This window comes from Lycorma delicatula, chromosome 2, assembly GCF_047948215.1.
Source record: "Lycorma delicatula isolate Av1 chromosome 2, ASM4794821v1, whole genome shotgun sequence".
In the NCBI taxonomy this organism is placed as follows: Eukaryota; Metazoa; Arthropoda; class Insecta; order Hemiptera; family Fulgoridae; genus Lycorma; species Lycorma delicatula.
The window spans coordinates 14,628,221-14,650,804 of NC_134456.1; the positions used below are offsets into that span (position 1 = coordinate 14,628,221).

General features: G+C 30.0%; 1 protein-coding gene across 6 annotated transcripts in view; it reads left to right on the forward strand.

Moving 5' to 3' along the window:
• The window catches only part of LOC142320486 (uncharacterized), a 215,431-nt gene that overhangs the window by 23,607 nt on the left and 169,240 nt on the right, over window positions 1-22,584 (forward strand). For all 6 annotated transcript variants that reach the window (XM_075358321.1, XM_075358325.1, XM_075358320.1 and 3 more), the window contains exons 3-4: window positions 8,989-9,192; window positions 19,706-20,165. In XM_075358321.1, the coding sequence (XP_075214436.1) occupies window positions 8,989-9,192; window positions 19,706-20,165 (664 nt within the window). The remainder of the gene's footprint in view (window positions 1-8,988; window positions 9,193-19,705; window positions 20,166-22,584) is intronic.

Here is a 22,584-nt window from a genome sequence, read left to right on the forward strand (position 1 = left end):
TGAAGGTAAAGCTCAAAAATAAATCATGTTTACATATTGTTCTGAATTGACTGTTACTGTTTTTCTGTCTTCATCTTTATAGAAAAATGGGTCTATTATGCCAGTTGTTGACAGTCATTCTTATTCATTAAAACAGTCATTCATGCAGTTGTTTTTAGGATTTTTTTCAGTAGATGTAGATAATTTGTTTTATTTACAAAACCACTTAATTCTGAATGTTCATCATTAGCTATGCATAAATGATTGATAAACTCTTCATTTTCATCTGACATTATAAAACTGATCAATGTCAGGAGGTTTTAACTTTTAACAATTTGGATTTTATATTGATATAAATGTAAATCATTATGTGAAGTCCCTTTGTGCTACTTACAGAAATGTTAATTCTGTTGCATGATATTTAGTGACTTTCACTCCTGCCAATTACTGCACTAAAAGCATTAATTTTTTCTAGTGTATGAACTTTTTCTGCCTGGCAGCTTGTTTTTCAAAGATCCTGGTGTTTCAAAGTTTCTGAGGTGTGTTTTGATGGCATTTTTTGCACTGCGCATGCAGTCATGATTCCTGAGGTTGAAATACATAGATTACAAATCTTTAAGGCTTTAAGGTATTTTGGTTCTTGCGTTTATCGGATTTGCAGTTTTCTTTATTTTTGTAATACTGCTGTGGAAAGTGAATGAGTTATTCACTGCTCTATAATTAGCAGTTGTTACGGATTGAGTAATGGCTAGCTTGACCATTATTTTAACAGGTAGTAACATCTCCTAACTTCTGTAATTGTGCATAGACTATTTTGAAATTATGTTATCCTTGTTAATGTGTTACATTCAGTATATAGACATACTGTGTTTGAAACATGTTGCTTACCTATTAAAATTTATATTTTCTGAACAAAGATTTCATTAAATTTCTAATGTCTTGAGAATAGTTTACTTGATTTTATTAAATGAAATATTAGAACTGTTTTTCCAAATTTCACTTCTGAGAATCATATAATTTTCAAAATATTATGACATGAAAAATATAAAATATGCATTGCTTTCTGTTTAAGCTGCACTACTCATTCAGTAGTGAGCAGTAAGTAAAGCTGGGAAAGGTTACACCTTAAACAGTGTACAAATCTTGATTTAAATATGGTTAAAAAAAATCACTGAGATCAGTTCTGTATGTAAGTTACCATAGGTTCAAACATTCACAAGCTCAATCATTGCCTTTTTTTACATTAAAAAAAAGTGTTTCCTATAAAGGAATTGCTGAATCAAAAAATGTCTAGTCAGGGAAAAACTAAACTAAGGTAGACAAAAATCTAAAAGATTATAAAACATAGTGTTCATCAAGTAACCTTTTAAAGCAGGAAAATGGCTTATAGCTCAGTTTAAAAGTGCTCAGTTTTTTATTTTTACTGAAAATTAAAAAATTGATGTATTTTACTTTTGATTATACTACTTGAAAGTGTCAAATTTGTATTCTATTAATGAGTGGCAAAGAATAATTAAAAAATTTTATTTAGTGATTTATTTTTTATTGTAAAATATTATGTAATGATTGGACTAGTATACAAATAATTTCATTTTTCGCTGAAATGGTTGTCATAATGATAGTTTGCTTTAACTAAAGATATAATAATCCCATGTAGTGTTCTCACTTGGTCTTAACTTTTAAATTTCTTTTATTTGATATATTAGTAGGTAAGAAGTGTTTTTTTTTATTTTTATATATATATATATATTTATATATACTTAGAGACCTTTCTGTTTGAAGCAAATTAATGTGGAAAATGATTGACTTACATGATATGATTAAAGAAAATATTTATTGTAAAATAACTGAAAGGGGTCAAGAGATTAGAAAATTTCATTATTAATGATTCATTATGTTTAAAACATTATTTTGTTTCATGTTAGCTTCCTGGTTTTATTATGTAACCTATTGTCACCTACTTCATATGCTCAATCCGTTTTCATATACAATATAAAATGAATACATTGAATATTGTGTGTATTGTATATTATTGAAATCACTGTTGTTATTAAAATTATAACCGATCTACATTATCTAATAGGTCATGATTTATTTATTTATTAGTTGCATTGATTATCATGTTTTGAATTCTGCAGCTACAGTGCTGCAATGACTATCTTCCTTTTGGTTGCTAAAAAGCTTATATTATTTTTTATTTCTGTTGTCCTTTTTTGTATTCTTATTGTCTTTGATTAATTAATAATGTTCTTTTTCCTTTTTACTATGTTGGTTATAAGGTGCTCTGTCCTCAGGCAGGTTCCTGATACAGTATTATCCTCATTGGTTTCTATTCCTTGCTCTTCTCTATATTTTATTAACATGAGCTTCACTTTTAACCAATTTTCACTAGGCTTACATCTTTGTATATGATCCAAACTTTAAGTTTCTTTTCAGTTGTGTTTACTGGGTTTCTTTTTTTCCTTTCCACATTTTAAATGATGCTAACTATTCCCTTTCTTATCTTTTTTACATCAAAATAATCTTTGCTATGGTAATTGCATTGATGATAATGGATATGGATTAAATGATGTTGAATTTTCTTACATAACATTATGAGTCTTGAGCCTTCTACCTCTCAGAGTTGTTGTTAGTGGTGTTACTATTGGTTAAAAAAGGAACTGTTTTCTAACATAACTCATAGATGGCAGGTTATAAAAATGGTATTGTTGATATTTCGATGGTTGATTTTATGTTTTAAGAGGGATTTGGAGTTCTGGTTTTCCCTTAAAAGCACATTGGATAAGCTTATTGCTTAGCCATATTTGTAAGCTTATTGTGTAACCACTAGACAGAAATTTGAGTTGCTGAATAAGTCCACAGGCTGTGGACTTCCCTACCAAATAGCAACTTTAGTATGGGAAGACGTAGCAACGTTTGACCAATACTCATGGAACAGATGATAGGAAAAAGAGGTAATGGTTAAGAAGGAAAAGATTAGGCGGGAAGAAAGGAGAAGATTCTTCTCCATCCATCCCACAAAGGCATCCATCCTTCCCACAAACCCTGCCTGGTAGATAATGGAATTCTTATCCTAATTGTTGCAACATATTATCAATTGATGCTTGCTTATTTGTAGATCAGTATAAATTTAGTGTGAAATTTTTTTTTTCTTCTATTTATTAAACTAAGATTCTTGGCATTTACCATAAAACAACCTCGTTCAGTGTTAAGATTTTTTGGCATGAAGAACTAGATTGTTCAGTCAAACCCTTCTTAGATATGCCCGCTGCGATGCTTTCATTCCACTCTTACAATCTGATACAATGGTTTTTGTTAATGTGGTATTAATGTTTGTACAGAGTGCTGTACAAACATTAATACCACAAACATTAGTGCTTTGATCAGTACTGTTTTTACTAGAAAAAAGTTTTTTTGATTTATGATTTGTTATTTATATTTAACATTGATTAAAGTTTTAGTATTTAAAGAAAATGATAATAATTTTCTGAATTTATGATTTTTCCAGATATTAACAACTACTTTTTTGGGTTGAGTGTACATTTCCCCCAATTCTGGATAGATAAGGATGTGTACCACCTGACTACATGATATCAATTATTCCATCTTAACATAAAAAACTGGAAACAATTAAATTTTGTTGAATTGTTTTTGATGCCCCTGGATCTTAAATTTATTATTATACCCCAACCTGATAAGGTTGGAAAACTTCTCATTCTATAATCTCTTCTTTCTTTCCTCTTTTTTTTTGTAGGTTAAAATAGTGAAAAAGTTAGAAAAATATATAAAACCTGTATTTGGCCTTAATGAAAATAAGAAATGGCAGAAATTTGTAATAGTATTTTCAATAATTGTTTATTTTTTAACAAAAAATAATTTGAAACTCATAAGCCATTTTCTTACACCACCCTCTCACCCAAATGAAAAAAAAAAATTGTAGCCTAATGTATAAGCTAGCTAACCAAATTTAAGGATGCAGGTATAAACCATTCCTGAAATATAGGGTCAAGTAGTGGCTAACCCATTTATCTATATTAATACATGCGTGTAGAATTTTGTAACAGAGATATTTCTGTCTTTGGGCTTGAGGACAATGTGTTAAGAAATAGATCAATTTGCAGGGTTGAGGAGGTATTAAGTGTGATAGTAATACTTAATGATTGTTATGTACAATTAATAATAGTTACAAATAATAATTAATGAGATTTGGTGGGAAGAGAAAAACGACTTTAGATAATTTTAGAATAATTAACACAGCTTCATGTAAAGGGCAAGCAGGAATAGGTTTCGTAATGAACAAGAAGAGAGTAGAGTATTTCAAAATGCATAGCAACAGAATCATTGTAATAAGGATAAAATCAAAACCTAAGCAGACAGCGATTGTAAATGTCTATGTTTACAAGTGAGACCTTGCCGTTGGTGAGAGGGCTTGAGTGCTCAGAGATACAGAGTAGCTGGACCGAAGGTGCAACCATATCGAAGAGGTATCTGTTGAGAGCCAGACTAAGGAATGATTCCTGAAAGAGGGCAGCAGCTCTTTCAGTAGTTGTTAGGGGCGTGAATCAGGATGACTTAAACGGACATATCAACATCACTCAGTCCTCTGAGTACTGCGCAGCTGAAAGCAATGGAAAACTACAGCTGCTTTTTTTTCCAAGAAAATGTGGCTCTGCATTTTCATATAGCAATGATGGAGGTGCCTTCCTTGGTAAAATATTCCGGAGGTAAACTATTCCCCTGTTCGGATCTCCGGGTGGGGACTACTAAGGAAGGGATCACCAGAAAATTAAAAAATAACATTCTACGAGTCTGAGCGTGGAATGTTAGAAGTTTAAAAAAGGTTGCTAGGCTAAAAAATTTAAAAAGGGAAATGGATAGGATAAATGTGGATGTAGTAGGAATTAGTGAGGTTCGGTGGGAAGAGGAAGGCGACTTTTGGTCAGGTGATTTTAGAATAATTAACTCAGCTTCAAATAATGGGCAGGCAGGAGTAGGTTTCATAATGAACAAGAAGATAGGGAAGAAAGTAGAGTATTTCAAAACGGATAGCGATAGAATCATTGTAATAAGGATAAATACAAAACCTAAACCGACAACGATTGTTAACGTCTATATGCTTACAAGCGCCCATGATGATGATGAGGTAGAGTGTGTATATGAAAAAATTGCCAAAGCACATAAAATTAAACGCACAAAAGGGGATGAAAATTTAATAGTAGTTTGAGATTGGAATGCAAGCATTGGAAAAGGCAAGGAAGGAAATATTGTGGGTGAATATGAGCTGGGCAAAAGGAATGAAAGAGGGAACACCAACTTATTGAGTTCTGCACGAAGTATAATGTAGTAAATGCCAACACCCAGTTTAAAAATCATAATAGAAGAATACACACATGGAAAAAGCCAGGTGATACTGCTAGCTATCAGATAGATTATATCATGGTTAAGCAAAAATTTAGAATCAACTAGATTGGATTTAAAAATCTGAAGAAAGTTTCAGATGAATCGGTGAAAGAAAGAAGATTTTTGATGAGGACATCACAAGAGGTCTGAGTGAAAAAGATAAGGTAGAAAATATAGGAGAAGAATGGGAGAATGTATAAATCAGCTGAAGCAGACTTAGGCAGAACAAAGAACTGGTAGAACCTTTAATATCAGAGGATATATTGCAGCTGATGGATGAATGTAGAAAATATAAGAATGTTAGTGATGAAGAAAGTAAAAGGAACTATCGACAGTTAAGAAATACTATAAACAGGAAGTGCAAACTAGCGAAAGAAGAGTGGATTAAAGAAAAGTGTTCAGAAGTGAAAAGAGAAATGATCATTGGTAAAATAGAGTTAAGAAAAATTGTGTGATACATCTAATAATGTGTTAAACAAAGATGGTACACCAATTTATAATATGATGGGAAAGGTCGATAGATGGGCGGAATATGTTGAAGATTTATATGGAGGAAATGAATTAGAAAATGGTGTTATAGAGGAAGAAGAGGAAGTTGAAGAGGATGAAAGGGGAGAAACAATACTGAGATCTGAATTTAACACAGCATTAAAAAATTTGAATGGCAGAAAGGCTCCTGGAATAGACGGAATACCTGCAGAATTACTGTGCAGTGCAGGTGAGAAAGTGATACATAGATTTTACAAACTGGTATATAGTATTTATGAAAAAGGGGAAGTTCCGTCACTTCAAAAAGAGTGTTATAGTCATGATACCAAACAAAGCAGGAGCAGATAAACGTGAAAAATACATACCAATTAGCTTAACTAGTCATGCAACAAAATTCTTAACTAGAATTCTGTGCAGAAAAATTGAGAGGAAAGTGGAAGAAGTGTTAGGAGAAGACCAAATTTGGTTTCAGGAAAAGTATAGGAACAAGGGAAGCAATTTTAGCACTCAGATTTTAGTAGAAGGAAGATTAAAGAAAAACAAACCAACATACTTGGGATTTGTAGACCTAGAAAAGGCATTTCATAATGTAGACTGGAATGAAATGTTCAATATTTAAAAAAAAAATTAGGGTTCAAGTACAGAGATAGAATAATTGCTAACATTTACAGGAACCAAAAAGCAACACTTAATAATTGAAGAAAACATAAGAAAGAAGCCATAATAAAAAAGGGAGTTCAACAAGAATGTTCCGTATCCCAGTTGCTTTTTAATCTGTACATAGAATTAGCAGTTAATAATGTTTAAGTTAAGAACAATATAGATCTGGAGTAACAGTACAAGGTGAAAAAATAAATTTGCTACAATTTGCTGATGATTAAGTAAATCTAGCTGAGAATAAAAAAGATTTAGAAGAAACAATGAACGGCATAGATGAAGTCCTACGCAAGAACTATCGCATGAAAATAAACAAGAACAAAACAAAAGTAATGAAATGTAGTAGAAATAATGTAGATGAACCACTGAATATAAAAATAGGAAGAGAAAAGATTACGGAGGTAGAAGAATTTTATTATTTGGGAAGTAGAATTACTAAAGATGGACGAAGCAGGAGCGATATAAAATGCCGAATGGCACAGGCAAAACAAGCCTTCATTCAGAAATATAATTTGTACACATCAAAAATTAATTTAAACTTCAGGAAAATATTTTTGAAGGTATATGTTTGGAGCATAGCTTTATATGGAAGTGAAAGTTGGATGATCAGAGTACCTGAGAAGAAGATTAGAAGCTTTTGAAATATGGTGCTATAGGACAATGTTAAAAAAAAATCAAATGGGTGGATAAAGAGACAAATGAAGAGGTGTTGCAGCAAATTGATGAAGAAATATAGTTTGAAGAAGAAAAACTTATAGGCTACTATTGTGCAGGCAATTGTTAGGGATGTAGGGGGTATACTGAAATGAAACGACTGGCACTAGATAGAGAATCTTGGAGAGTTGCATCAAACCAGTCAAATGACTGAAGACAAAAAAAAATGTACAGTGACATCTGGGAAAGAAAGTAAGTAAGTATTAAACAAAAATAATTTTTAAATCCTTCAAATATGTTATAAATTTATGACATGGGCATTAAAAAGTCAATCAGTAACTATGATTAAAAAAACAAACAGTGATTCACTTTTTATTATGTGAAAACATTTGGCTTGTCGACAAAAAGAATATATGTGATGTTTCATTAACAATATTTTTTTAACATGAATTTGTTCTTTCAGAAGATCTCTTTTAAACTACTATCAAGCAGCTCCTTTGGCATTGTTGTTTTTAGATGACCTGTAGATTTATTTCTCATCTTGAAATGGTTAAGGAATCTGTTTTATTATATGATTGAGCCATTACATATATGTATGTATAATTGATTTTCTAGGATTGCATATTTTTTACCATAACTATGATTTTAGTGGCTTTAGACCATTGAGTGATCCAGGCATATGAGTATTAAAAAATAAATTGGTTCGGGTTACAGACTAAATGAAAAAGGCAAGTGGGACTCAAGTTAGGGTAAAATTTTATAAATCATTTAAAATATTTTATTATTTAGGTTATTTTTCTGATGTAAGTTCTCAACTCATGTAGACATTCTCAATAACAGCCTAATTTTCTTGGGTGATAAGTACTGTTTTACAAAAAAGTCACATAGTAATGATTCTAGAACTATTATTCTATGTTTAAGGAAGGATTACATTTTTTATCAGTACTAAAATATATCACTAAGTAGTTTATCTTGAAAAAAATGCAATTTTTGCAACTGTTGACAGAATGAAATATTTAGGGTTGAATGTATATTCAACATTATTCTTGGAGAGACATGTTTTAACAATTTTTTATGTATAAATCATAAATAGGAAGTTGCTGGCACCTCCCTGCAAGAATGTGTACCACTGAAATTATCTGAATTATTTTCTTTTACTGCTCTATTTGTTTAAAGTTGAATGATGATATGTAGTATTAAGACATGGAGAGTTTCATATTTTACTGCATTGTTTTTCATTTAGTAGTATTTAAGTCTACTAAATGACATTCACTAAGAAATAGTTAATCTTTTTCATTTAGAAAATTAAACAGAATTTCAGTGTGATATTTCATTTAGAAAAATTAGGTAATTATTCTTAAAATACAAAATTTATAGAAAAATTTGCCCCAATTTTTTGATGGTAGGTGAAAATTGTAATTTTTGCAATAAACTTAATGTTTTACCCAAAAATAAACTGTAGGTTGGTATATGTATTTATAATGAGAAAATTCTTAAGTATTGACGTAATGTAATTTTTCATAAAAAGTATGCTATTTTTACTCTTGTAAGTTGTTAGGATTACATGTTATTTTACATTTTATACAAAGTTTAGCAGAAGCTTATTGTTTTAATTTAGACTTGTTTATGTTAGCTCATTACCTCACTTTAATTTTACTTCTCTGTTTGTACATTATGTGTGAATGGATAAAAAAAAATTACCCATAAACAATTGCCTAAATGATAATCAAAGTTTAACTTCCTTAAAATAACATCTATGTTATATGAATTGAAAAGTTTCAATTATTTTGTTTTGAATTTTTGTTTCAGGAAAATCCATGTCAACATCCTGTAATAATATTCAAAGATGTTAAATATCAAGATTTAGAAGCATTAGTTGATTTCATGTATCAGGGTGAAGTAAATGTTGTTCAAGAACAGTTGTCTTCATTTCTTAATACTGCTGAATTGTTAGCTGTTCAAGGTTTAACTGATGGCTCTAGCAAGGATGGTGCAGAATCAGATACAAGTGATGTGAGTTGGTATTTTTTTTTTTTTTTTGTGAAAATATCTAAATTTCTTTACTATTAAATGTATATGTTAATTTTTGTAATTAAAATATGATCTACATAATTGATGTCTTGTAAAGTTTTCTGATTGTTTTATTTCTTTGTTTTTAACCGATTGAAAGAATAGACTTTTTATGTAATATTACATAATTAAACACATTGACAATGCCTTATGTCTAGGTACCTATTTCTTTTTCTGTTTCACTTGATTAACACTTGATTGCTAATTTGGTGTGTCCATAAAATAATGGGGGTTTAAATGGCAAGCATTGTAGAAAGATGACTGTACTTTAAATACAAGAAAAACATGCCAAATTTATGTGTGCATAACGTTTTCAATATATGCAAGCAGCATGTGCACATTAGTCATCATCTTTTAGGAAAGTTCAGTGTGTGTTGTGGCTTGCTGTGTTTGAGTCAGATACACAAACAAATACGTCCAGGACGGCCTTCAGTATCTGATGAAATGATTGAAGCAGTGTTAAAAAGTTTCTTGTGTAGCCCAAAGAAATCCGTCTGGAAGTGTTCTAGATAGTTTGGCATTACTAAAACAACTGTTCACAATGTGTTAAAAAAGGTAGTTATAATATATTCACCATTTACAAAATTCATTTGTTACAACAACTGAAATGATTTGATTTTGTTGTAGATATTCCGGATAGGTTAGTGCAGGATTTAAAAAAAGTTAATTTTTTAATGATGAAGCAGCATTTCATGTTTCTGGACCAATACAAAGACAATGTTATGGGGTTACTGAACCTCCATGTGCTGTTATTGAACATCAGCATGACAGTGAAAAAGTGAATATGTGGTGCACTGTTGGGCAGAGTTATTGGCCCCTTATTTTTTGCTGAAAAGACAATAACGGGGAACATCTTTCTGGATATCTTAGAAGGGTATGCAGTGTCCCAAATACCAGAGAATTCCATTTTCCAGTTTGATAGAGCTTCTCCACATTTTGCCACAATTGTGCAGAATTTTCTTAATGAAACATTTCCTCAGCAATGGGTCGGATGAGAAGGGTGGATTGCCTGGCTCCCACAGTCTTCAGACCTTACCCCATGAATTTCTATTTTTGGGGTTATGTAAAAACACAAATGTATTCTGTTGAAGTTTGAAATCTGGACCGTTTAAAAGAAAGGATCACTGAAGCTGTTTGTTCCATTACGCTGGATGTTCTCTGCCATGTATGGTAAGAGACTGAATATAATCTTGATGACTGCAGGGCATCTAAGAGAACACTTATCAAAATCTGCTGCACAGGTAAGAAACTTGGAGTGTTTCTCTTTGATGTAATGTATAGTTCATCTCTTTACAATACTTTGTTCTGAAGCTGTAACCATTTAAAATCCCAATATTATTTTACAGACACTATTATTTACTAGCATCTTATATTTATGTGACGCTTTTTCTTTCTTTTTTGTTTTTAAATATCCAATAGCTTTTATTTTTTTATTTGTACATTTGCTTTGTGAACCTTTTTGTTTTGTTTTTAATTTTTATTTTATACTGAACACTAAAATATTAAAATTTAGTTTTCTTTTTCTTTTTGTCATTTAATGTCAACATTTATGGTGATCCTTTAACCATTTTCAGCTTTACTGACAACTGTGTTTTGCTATGAATCACTAACCGACCTACTGTTCACCGTTGTTCCTACATGGTACTTTTTTCTTTCCGTAGTACTATTTAGTTGCTCTTATGCAGTTATATATTTAATATGTAGATAATTGGATTTTTATTAACATAATTGTGGTTTAAGTTGGGAAATTAGACAGTCATTTACGATTGCTCTTAGTAAACAATATAAATTCTAAAACTTACTGTGATAAATAGTTTAGAGATATATACATTAGTTTCTTGACAGAAGGGATACATTAAATTGTTGCTTTATACTTAAACTCAGTTTAAGTATGCCTCAGTCATTCTTATTTATGGCTTTGATATATATTAAGTGCCTGACATGAAACAGTCTTTGGTCACTGTTGACATTGTATTGCTGAAAATTTTATCTATTTGAGTAGACTTGGCATATTTATATGCTATTGTCTGTTTGGCTCAGTGAAGAAGTTCATGGAAAACCCAACTTAGCCCTTAGCATAGGGCACATCTTGACAATGGCTCTGACCTGTTTTATAAGCAACTTGTATATAATGTCTAGTAACCTACAATCTTTTTTTTTTGGTTTCGGTTTGTGACATGACAAAAATTTAAACGTTTATCTTATAACGCTGTCATTTTTTTCCATCAAAACCTTCTTTTAGTGGACACTACTGCTACATCTTCAGTAACTTTATTCAATACAATACAAGATTTTTTTTTGATTTTTTCTAGTTCATAAATTTTTTAGTTTTTAAAATAAAAATATCCATTCTGTGTTTGATGTGATTACTGAAGAAGTTGGAGAATGCATTATGAAAGGATTTTGTTTAAAAAAATGTTTCTTCAGCATTATAAGATAAATTTAAAAGTTAAATTCTACTGGTGGAAGCATTTTGCCCATTCACTTCAGTTATATTTAGGAAAGATTTCCCAAAAAGTAGTTTTTTTTCATAAAAATGAAAATTGGAAATTTATAAAAACATAAGAAAAATATTTAAGTTTTATAAGCAAAATTTACTTTTATTTATTTTTTTAACATTAACACATTAATTTTAACTGTATTTCTTACAGGAATTAAGTCTGAATTGAAAATCATTTCTGCTGTCTAACAGCATTTTCAATAACCTTTTTGAGGCATGATGCATGATGCGTTTTGGTAGATAGATTCTATAAAATAAATAATAAAACTATCACATTTGAACATCCATAAAGCACTCAAATGGTAGAATGCATGAGGTATGTCAATTGACTAACTTAATGTGATATAATGAAGTAGGTTAGATGAAATGTTTCAATTGAATTTTGATTTTAATGATTAAATTTTTGTTTTATTTTTATAATTCACTATAAAATAGATACAAAAATCTGTAACTTTTAAAAAATCTAAAAAATACTATTTTAGATGCAAATGATTTACAGAATAGAGATAATTGTAATTACAAATTGTCATTCATGTTTTATTCTTCTATGTATTTCTTAGCTGATGGATCAGGGTGTGATTGTGGCATGCAAAAGGTTATATACCAGACTAGGTATTTAGATGAAGTACAAACCGTACTTCTATCTTCCTTGAAGAGTAAGATGATTTACTTGAAGATAAATTAACATACATGCATGTTAATTACTGAAAGCAAAAAAGACTCTAAATAAGATTCTATTGAGCACAAAAGTGTAAACTAAAGAATCTTTTATTCTTTAAACTAAGAAATGTCCATATAAAATTCTGTATGACCACTTTTTATTCAGAAATTTATACAAAATTCTTTTTGTGTAAATATTTTCTGTTAGTATATGCGGAGTCAAAATTCAAAATGCAGCAAAAAAATTTGCCAGTCATCTAGGATTCAAAAAATTTGAAGCCAGTGATGGTTGGGTAAGCAGATTTAGAAGTCATCTTGGCCTAATGAGTCATGTAACTCCTGGTGAAACTGCTAGTGCCCTTGAAGAAGTAGAACCATTTAAATCCAAATTGGGCCAACTTATCAGAGACAAATCTGTGTAGTTGTCCCAAGTATATAATGCTGATGAAAATGGTATATTTTGGAGGTCTCTTACATGAAATACCCAGGCACTACTAACACGAAAAGAATCTACCTGAGCATAAAAAAAAATAAGGATAGATTTTCAGCCTTATTTTGTGCAAATGCTGATGGTACACATCGAAATGCTGCTTTTTCATATGCTTTAAAATATACTTAAAATATTCCTGTGCTTTACTATTCTTACAAAATAGCTTGGTTTAACCTAGCAATTTTTGAAGGCTGGTAACAAATTGATTCCTGCTCTGAGACAGTATCAAGATGTCCTCAAAATACCTGCTGATAATGTAAAGGCTGTTTTAATTTTATATAATGCTCTGGCATTCTGTACCAGAAAAATTGGTTAGTTATGATGGCAAAATTAAATGTTTTATTTACTACCCAACATAACCTCTTTAATATAGCTGATTGATCAGGGTGTGATTGTGGCATGCAAAAGGTTATATACCAGACTAGGTATTTAGATGACGTACAAACCGTACTTCTATCTTCCTTGAAGAGGAAGATGATTTAATTGAAGATAAATGTGGGGTAAAACTATAGACACTGTAAAAAGATATAGTCAGCAATATTTAATATGATGCATGGCAGTCATTGAAAAAGATGACCCTCACACATGTTTGGAAAAACATTGCCTTAAATAATGACAATGTTGAAAAAGATTTGGAAAAATATTTTTGTCAAGTGGGTGAATTTCTGAAGGAGAGGAAAAAAATACTGAAAATGATGTGCAAGAATAGTTGGAAGAAGATGATACCAATCCTGGGTATAGAATTATGAATGATGAAGTAATTGATGAAGTCGTTTCACAGACTGAAAATAATTCTGAAGATGATTAGGCAAAAGAAGAGGAAATAATTTAAAAAACTAGTCTTTCTAGTGTTTTTGATGCGGTTGATAGAATGATTTCATACATCGATTTATTGCAAGAACAAGACATGCAGCCATATTATGAAAATTTTAGACAGTTTAGAAAAATTATTATTACTTTGAAGAAGCAAACCCAGTCACATAAGCAATTAAAAGTTGACAATTTTAACCCCCTGGTTCTGGCAACTTCACATCAGTAGGCTAAATCAAACATTGTATATATAATTTTTTTTCAGTTTACCGTAATCAGTATTTTAGAACTATCATTTTGTAATGTGGGTCTAGTTAGTTTGAGAGAATCATGTTAGGTTGGATGTGAAGATGTCTGTTTGAAGCCTATGTGAAGGCGAAATTTGATATGTATTTTACTGATGCAAATGTCTGCCGAGGCATTTACATTGGTGGCATCCTGACCCTGGACCTGGCTGATGACTGAGATGTAATCAGTTAGAGGGTCTAAAGACGACCTCCAGTAAAGCCCTCAGGGCTTGGAACGGAGGAGGTGGTGTGGTGACCAGTAACATCACAAGGTGCATGTCTTCCCCCTACGAGGTTGGGATGTAATGTGGGTCTAGTTGTGTATGTAATAAAATAAAAGTAGTTTTTTTCTTCGTATTTATGTATTTTCATTTTTTTATTTTAAATTACATATTTTCATTTCTTGGCTTCCGATTTGGGCTTGGACTATGTAATACAAGTAAGTAAAATCAGAAAAATTAATTAGTACAATATTTAATAATGAAATGTTAATTTATGTACTGTGTAGGCCTGGTGATGTACATTAAATATAGGTGTACTGTACTTGAAATTCAATATAATGGACCTTCAACACAACAGATGGTGGCCTTCCCCAATTAGTCCGTTATAGTGGGCACTTACTGTACAAGAATAAAACGTGAAATTCAGAATTTAATTTGTAATTGCAGTTATCCCTCTAATTTGCAAAGCTTTTTCTTCTAAAATAGTATCTTTTAGAAGAAGATTTAAATATTATTTAAATACAAAATCTTAGGGTCAATCCATTTGAAATGTTCCAAAAAAAAAAATTAGCTGGTTACTTGACCAATACAAAAAAAATTGAAACTTACCCACTTGTTTCCTACAAGTTTCAGGACCTTAAACCTATTTTTTAAATTTTTTATTTACGCAGTTTACCTGTGTGGTGGCCATTTTTGTTACAGTGTGCAAACCTATTTTTGTGATTGTAAGGGTTTACAGAAAAATTCATAACCAAAAAACTATTGGTCCTGGAAGGATGAAACAAAAGCAGTTTATTCATATTTTCTCAAGGTAAAAGATTGGTCTAGTGGTTCATTTACCTCTCTCTTCTTTCTATGAGAAATTTACCAATAAAGTTAAACAAGAAAAACTTGTTCAATTTTGGTCATTTTTTCAAGAGGCAGGGATGGCATACACAGTTTGAATTATTTTTTTATATGTAGGTATTTTACCATAAATATTATTAACTGTGATATACTTACCCGTAAACTTTTATAAATTTTTGAAAACTAATTTTTTTTTAATTTAAAAATTTGCACAACTTACATTGTTTTTGTAGATGCTTATGGCAAATAAAAATGTTTCTTGTGTATTATACTAATAAAAAAGTTATAACCTCTCAAAAATCATGAAAACCCTGTTAAAAGCGATACCATTTTGACTCGCTAAATAATTAATTCAGAGGGGGTTTCTTGTCTTCTTTGCACATTACATTTTTTATATTTAGCCCATGTTGTTGAAGTTGACATTTTCAGTAATTATAAAATAATTTTTTTTTAATTATTAATGATAGGTCGTAATTTAATGATAACTTAACCAACACCAGTAACTTTACAATTTTGATTCAAAAATGCTTGTAAAACTTACCCAAACTGTTCAATCAGTAGCCTACATCTTTTTTCAAGAATTCATTTTTATTTTTATATTGGGTTTATTTTTATAAACACTATCAAAGAAAAAAACTGTAGCAAAATTTTAATTATTCTTCAATGAAATAGCCTGTTTTTGTAGCAATGAAAGTTTACTATTTAGTGTGATTAACCAACAGCTATGATATCTCTTCTGATCATTCTCTTGAAATTGTGTGAGCGCAACCTGTCTGTCACTATAGTTAGTCAAATGATTTTTTGGGACTTTGCAGAACAGTAACTGTACTTTGTCTTGTTGAGACTTTTGAAATGATGTACGTGGTCAGCTTGGTGGAAAAAATGAACCTGCACATTGTTATTTTCGAGGCTAATATCAACCACTTCTCCTATCCACCACTGATCGTCACACACAAGCAATAGAATCTTTTTCCTTAAGTGAAAGTGGTACAATACTTGACACAGAATGGTCTTAATAATCCTTGGAGTCTGAAGTAAAGTAACATCTTACAATACCTTCTGATACAGGAACATACTTACGGTAGCTTCTAGTACCAACTCTTTCAAAGCAGTCAAAATGTATTTTTAGAGTTTCTGAAATCTTAGCTATCTCATTTGATTTAATCAAAAAACACTTGATGTAATTCAGCTTGTGATTAGAAAATGAATACAATGCTACAAGGAGTATCCAATTGTTCAATATTGTGATACGGGGCAATGTATTGTTCATGTTCTTTGCATTCATATAGGTCTTTGTGTTCCCTCTAATGTTCTTATTATTTATGATAAACAAATTATATAACCCTTTCTTTCTTCTTACTTATGTAAGGTATATATATGTTAATCTAGTTCTACAACTGTTTTATAGTAAGAAGAAGAAATACATATTATATCTGTTGTAAAAATATATATTATATGTAATTATTAAAGTTTTTTTAATCCAATACAAAATGTTAAATAGTAAACAATTCAATTCTTAAGATGTAAAACTAATAAGTTCTTAAATATATTAAAATAATTTGCATCTTATAAAATGTTAAAGTAAATGTATATAAAAGTACTTTTTTTTTTTTGTCTTCAGTCATTTGACTGGTTTGATGCAGCTCTCCAAGATTCCCTATCTAGTGCTAGTCGTTTCATTTCAGTATACTATAATAATAACTATAACCTAATGATATGAAAGTTATTAATCTATAAAATGTATCTAATTCTACTACAATAAAAATATAATTAATCATGGTAAAGGGTATTTATTTGGAAGTATTATTGAACCAGCAGCATATGCTTCAAATACTAAAAGGTGCATTAAGGTACCTGTTTGAACACTTTGTTCTGCTGAGAAAAAATACTTTTGAAAGTGTTAAAACAAAGAGACTCCAGATACTAAATTTAAATTTAGATAAAAGTGTTCTTTAAGAGCTTGCTCTAATGTTATTTGTCTTAAGTTTTTCTTAACTGTTTTTTTATGAATTCTTAAAGGATCACAACAAAACTGCACATACAGGTGACTGAATTGACAAACATTTTTTTATATGATATTTACAATCACTAGTGACATCTGAATTAACGTGTAAAAACATAGGTTGTTGGTTTTCATCACTAGATTCACAAATTTTAATGAGTTCTTTTGACACTGTATCATACATTGTTTTATGTGAAATTACTTGAAAATAATTAAAAATTTGATTTTAAAATTTGCAAATATTATATTGTGAAATAAAAATTATTTATTTAATAAACACTTCCAAACATAAATGAAATTTGAAACAAAGCTAAATGATGCAACAAGCATAAATGAGCAAGTTGCAACATAAATTTTCCTGATGAGTGGAAATGAATTCAAGCATTTGTTATAACATGAACACTGCAGTTAAACGGTTCAAACAAGTCTATTTCAACTATTGTAATAAGTATAAAAATATTAAAGTGCCAAGAAGACAAAAAACCTCCTTGCAGCACTTATTTAGTGAGTGAAAATGGTATCGCTTTTAACAGGGTTTTTATGATTTTTGAGAGGTTATAACTTTTTTATTAGTACAGTATACAAGAAACATTTTTATTTGCCATAAGCATCTACAAAAACAATGTATGTTGTGCAAATTTGAAATTTTTATCGCCACCTCAATCGGTTATTTGAAACCAAAATATGAATTTAAAAAAAAAATTAGTTTTCAAAAATTCATAAAAGTTTAGGGGTAAGTATATCACAGTTAATAATATTTATGGTAAAATACCTACATATAAAAAAATAATTCAAACTGTGTATGCCATCCCTGCCTCTTGAAAAAATTACCAAGATTGATATTTCATAGTTTTTCTTATTTAACTTTATTGGTAAATTTCTCATAGAAAGAAGAGAGATAGGTAAATAAACCACTAGACCAATCTTTTACCTTGAGAAAATATGAATAAATTGCTTTTGTTTCCTCATCCTTCCAGAACCAATAGTTTTGTAGTTACGATTTTTTCTGTAAATCCTTACAATCACAAAAATAGGTTTGCACACTGTAACAGAAATGGCCACCACAATTAAACTGCTTAAATAAAAAGTAAAAAAAACAAGTAGTTTTAAGATCCTGAAATTTAATAACAATATGTTAATGTTTGGATAATGGTAATCAATTCAAGTTTAAAAAGCAATAGAACAACAATAAAGGGTCAAGCCATTTGGAGTGAGACCACCCAAGGGTGCTTGCTTGACCAATTCAAAAAAAATTGAAACTTACCCACATGTCAATTTTTTTTTAATTGGTCAAGCAAGCACCATTGGGTCACTCCAAATGGATGGACCCCTTATTGTTCTAATGGTTTTTAAATTTGAATTTATTGCCATTGTCCAAACATTAACATATTGTTATGAAATTTCGTTTTACTATAATCTTATTTAGGAAATTTACTTTTAGATATTTATGACATCTAGAAGGTGGGTAACATCAAGCATGTTCTCAACCAGTATGTGCAGATCACCTTTTGCGCTACTCATTAGCATCCACCAAGAGTTAACAGAACAGCTAGAAGTTATACTACTTTCACTACATTTTTCTACTTTTCATGAAAGAACTACATAACCTGAAAGTATAGATAAAAAACCCATTAAGAAAATTACTTATTTAAGTTTAAACAAGGTATGGGAAAATTAATATTTTAATTATTACATTAAACTAATGTTTGTATTAAACATTACACTTGATTTAAATTAAACATTATGTTTACATTATGTTTATGAGGTGATTGATTATGAATGGAGTTTCAAAGAACTTCTTCCATCCCTACCACTTTCTCATTCATTTGCCAGTGTAATAGCTCTTCTGTCAACCAACACAGGTTGATTGATCAAATCACATCACCCTATTCACTGAGAACTCGTCATGCTGTGAATTCATTTTGTCTTTAATTGCCTTTATGCCAACCTTGTTTAACCGTTGTGACAAAACTTGTTTTCACCTTGTATACTATACTACCTCACACATTCATTTTCATGTATTTTATCAGGGAAGATGAGATAATGAATAAAATGTTTGGTGAAAAGTGCTAGTTCCTCTACTTCTTTCATACTTCATCTGTCTTATGCAAACAATTTTTTAATGAAATAGTAAGCAATAGTAAACCAAATATTATTTATTTATACTATCAGGATCTTCACATTTAGATTTCTAAATATGAAGATTCTGTAAGCAGGGCATACTTCCTCAACTTGCACTGATGTGTAGTTGTGTCAGATATAGTTGAGTTGATAGAGTACAGCATTTAAGATATATAGGCAAATTTACCAATTAGTTTTCTTTTGACAGACTGTCTTTTTTGGTGTTAATTATTTATTGCTCTTATGTTGTAAAATAGTTATTGCCTTGCATGTATTTTTTGTTTGTTTTTTAAATTAATTTTTTCTTGTTACTCAATCGCTAAAAAAAAATCTTTTAGAATTCATTGTTTGTGTTGTTTCTTCCTTTTTTTATTCATCCATACTTGCCTTACATTGTAGAATATTCTTACTTGATCTAAAACCACTATTTAGAAATGGTTTTCTACATAAAACCATTACTTTGTTAGAATTTAGACCAGTATTCAAAAGCAGCCATACATTTATGTTTCTTCTTTCCAGATGAAGGCGAATGAAGATTTACAACCTCTGGTACAGCCAGAATTAAAGAAGACATCACTTACTTCTGCGACTGTGGCTGCTATTGCCGGAAATGCAGTTACAACTACGGTTAATGTGAATAATAGAGTAGGTGGTCCTGGTTCACCTCTTGCAAAGAAACGAAAGTGTAATTTGGGTGTTGGTGCCAGTGTTAATAATGTGAATAAAGATGAACTAAGCAAACAGAGTGATTTAGATGCTATGGAAGTAATACCTGTAATGCCAAATGTTAAGGTCGAACAACCTGATTATTATGAACAAGATTGTGTCGGACATTATAGTGATTCGGTTAGTCGAGAACAATCTGTCGTCTCTGCTAATATTGATTCGGTAACTAAAGAAGAAAAGAAAGATTCCCTCGATTTATACAGTTCAAATTCAAGTGATAAGAATCAACATAGCAGTCCTTTATTGGATATAAGTAAGTACTTCATTTTATATTGTTTATTATATTTATAATAATTTTAAATATAAAAAATAATTATTATTGTAAACAATGAAGTTATTCTTCACCTTAAATATGACAGACTTTTATTTAACATAACATTTCAAATATTATTTTTTGTTTTATATGCAAAACTGTATGGATGTAATACATTTATTTATTTTTTTCTAGAACAGTATTCCTTTGCTTTTACAGTATTAGAAAACAAGAGACTAAATATAATATAGTTTTTTACATTAACTAAATGATACAAAAGTAATTATGTTAAATAATTACTATATATTTACCATATTTTTTTTTTTTTTTTTTTTTTTTTTTTTATTTTATTTTATTGATAAGCCAGGTAGGTTATGTTCTGAAAGATTTATATACATTAAAAAATATATGATGTTCTATGACACAACCTAATCTGTTTAATGAGTAAATAAAAGTTATATTTTATTGTTTTCCTCTTTCCTCCCCTTTTGTACCTTCTTTAGTTTATTTTAACTATCCTTTCATTTATTTTAACCATTTGACCTGTTTCATTTGTATTAGATTCATTTAAGCTGCCTTTCTTTTATTGCTTCTAATTCATTTCACTACTTGGCTCTTGCCTATTATTCAAATCCTGCTTTCATGCTTATAAAGGCTGAATATAATTTATTTTCCTTCTTATAGTTATTTTTCCAGTAGTCTTTTTAGCAAACGTGGGACGGTAATGTGTTTGTTCTCTCTGAATCTGTGTATTTTCTTCTCCTTTCAATTTGAATTAACACTTCTTGTCAAAAAAGTAAGTTAGATCGATGAAATAAACTGCTCAAATTATTACATGTTGTAGTCAATATGGAATTGTATATTTTTCAAAGGATTGGAATTATATTTTGGAAAATTGTAATTCTATATTTGTTTTTATGAGGAAGTTGATGTGGATTAAATAGTAATAATATGTGAAAAAAATGCCATACCCTTTCCAGGACTTATCCTGGGACAGCCAGTCAAGAAGCTAAAATATATTAACAATTGAAGTGTTGTTAGGGGTTAGAAGTCAAATTAATGTTGTACTTCGGTGAATGAATAAATATCTCAAATGGTGATATGAATTTTGGAGTTGCTTTTGTTATTGTATTCAAAATTATACTCACAGTATTATTTAAAAATTTACAATTTATTTTGTGAACATTTATGCTTTTTAGTGATTTTCTTTAAACAAATCTGATTAAAGAACTTTTTTCTAACATTTCTATTGCCAGATTTCAGTTGTCTAAAAAACAGCAAAGTTTTGACAGTTTTAAGAAATTTAGCCTTAACAAATCTAGTAACAGTATATAAAATGTTTGTACTATTTTAAGACAAATCTCTTTTCATAGAAGTTAAGAGAATCTGAGCTATTAACTTAAAAGTGTACAAAAATATAAAACAGAACCAATATTTATTTTAGATCTGTTTCATACTTAGTGATATGAAAAGAAAAAAGTTAGAACTATACCGGGTTATTCAAAAACCATTTCACAACTTTAAAAGTATATAAAAATTTTTTGAGATAACTTACAGATTTGGTTGAGATCTAATTTCATAAAAAAATACATCAAGTTTGTTACCCAACATTCACTTTGGTTCAATATGGTTTCCATTTGTAATGCGACATACATCCCAACTGAAGTCGATTTCATTCCAGAAAGTCAGGCGTTACCTCTGCAGCTGTGGCATTAATTCGAAGTCTTAGCTCAACAAGATCAGCAGGTGAAGGTGGTACATAAACCTGATCTTTAATGAAACCCCAAAAGAAAAGATATAGCATGGTCAAATCTGGTGACCATGCAATTGGACCTTCATGACCAATCCGCTGACCTGGGAATCAAGTATTAAGAAAATCTTGGTGGTAGTGAGGTGGTTCCCCATCTTGCTGATAGTAATGGCGTCCATCTTGGTTGTCATAGTCTAATTGAGGAATTAAAAACATTTTGAAGACTATCCAGATACCATTTATGATTTGCAAGTTGTGAAACCAAAGCACACAGCAAGCACATTCTGCACCAGGAAATGTATCTATTTTTAACAGCATTTGTGGCAGAATTTGGTACTAATGAACTATGTGAGTCAAACGTTGATGAATTTTATGAAATGAGACTTCAACCGAATCTATAGGTTATCTAAATAAATTTTTATATGCTTTTAAAGTTGTGAAGTACTTTTTGAATCGCTATGTATTTATCAGTTATCGATTCGATCTATTATCTTAAAAGAAACTAGTTTAACATTTTTAAAATCACATTTGCTTCAATTCCAATCATTTGAAATTTCTTATTAACATACATTCTCATTGAGTAAAAATAAAAAGTTTTCTCAGAAGATGGGAGTTAAGAGCTTCATTTGAACTCTCAAAAATATTTCTATGGAATTAGTTTAAAATTGT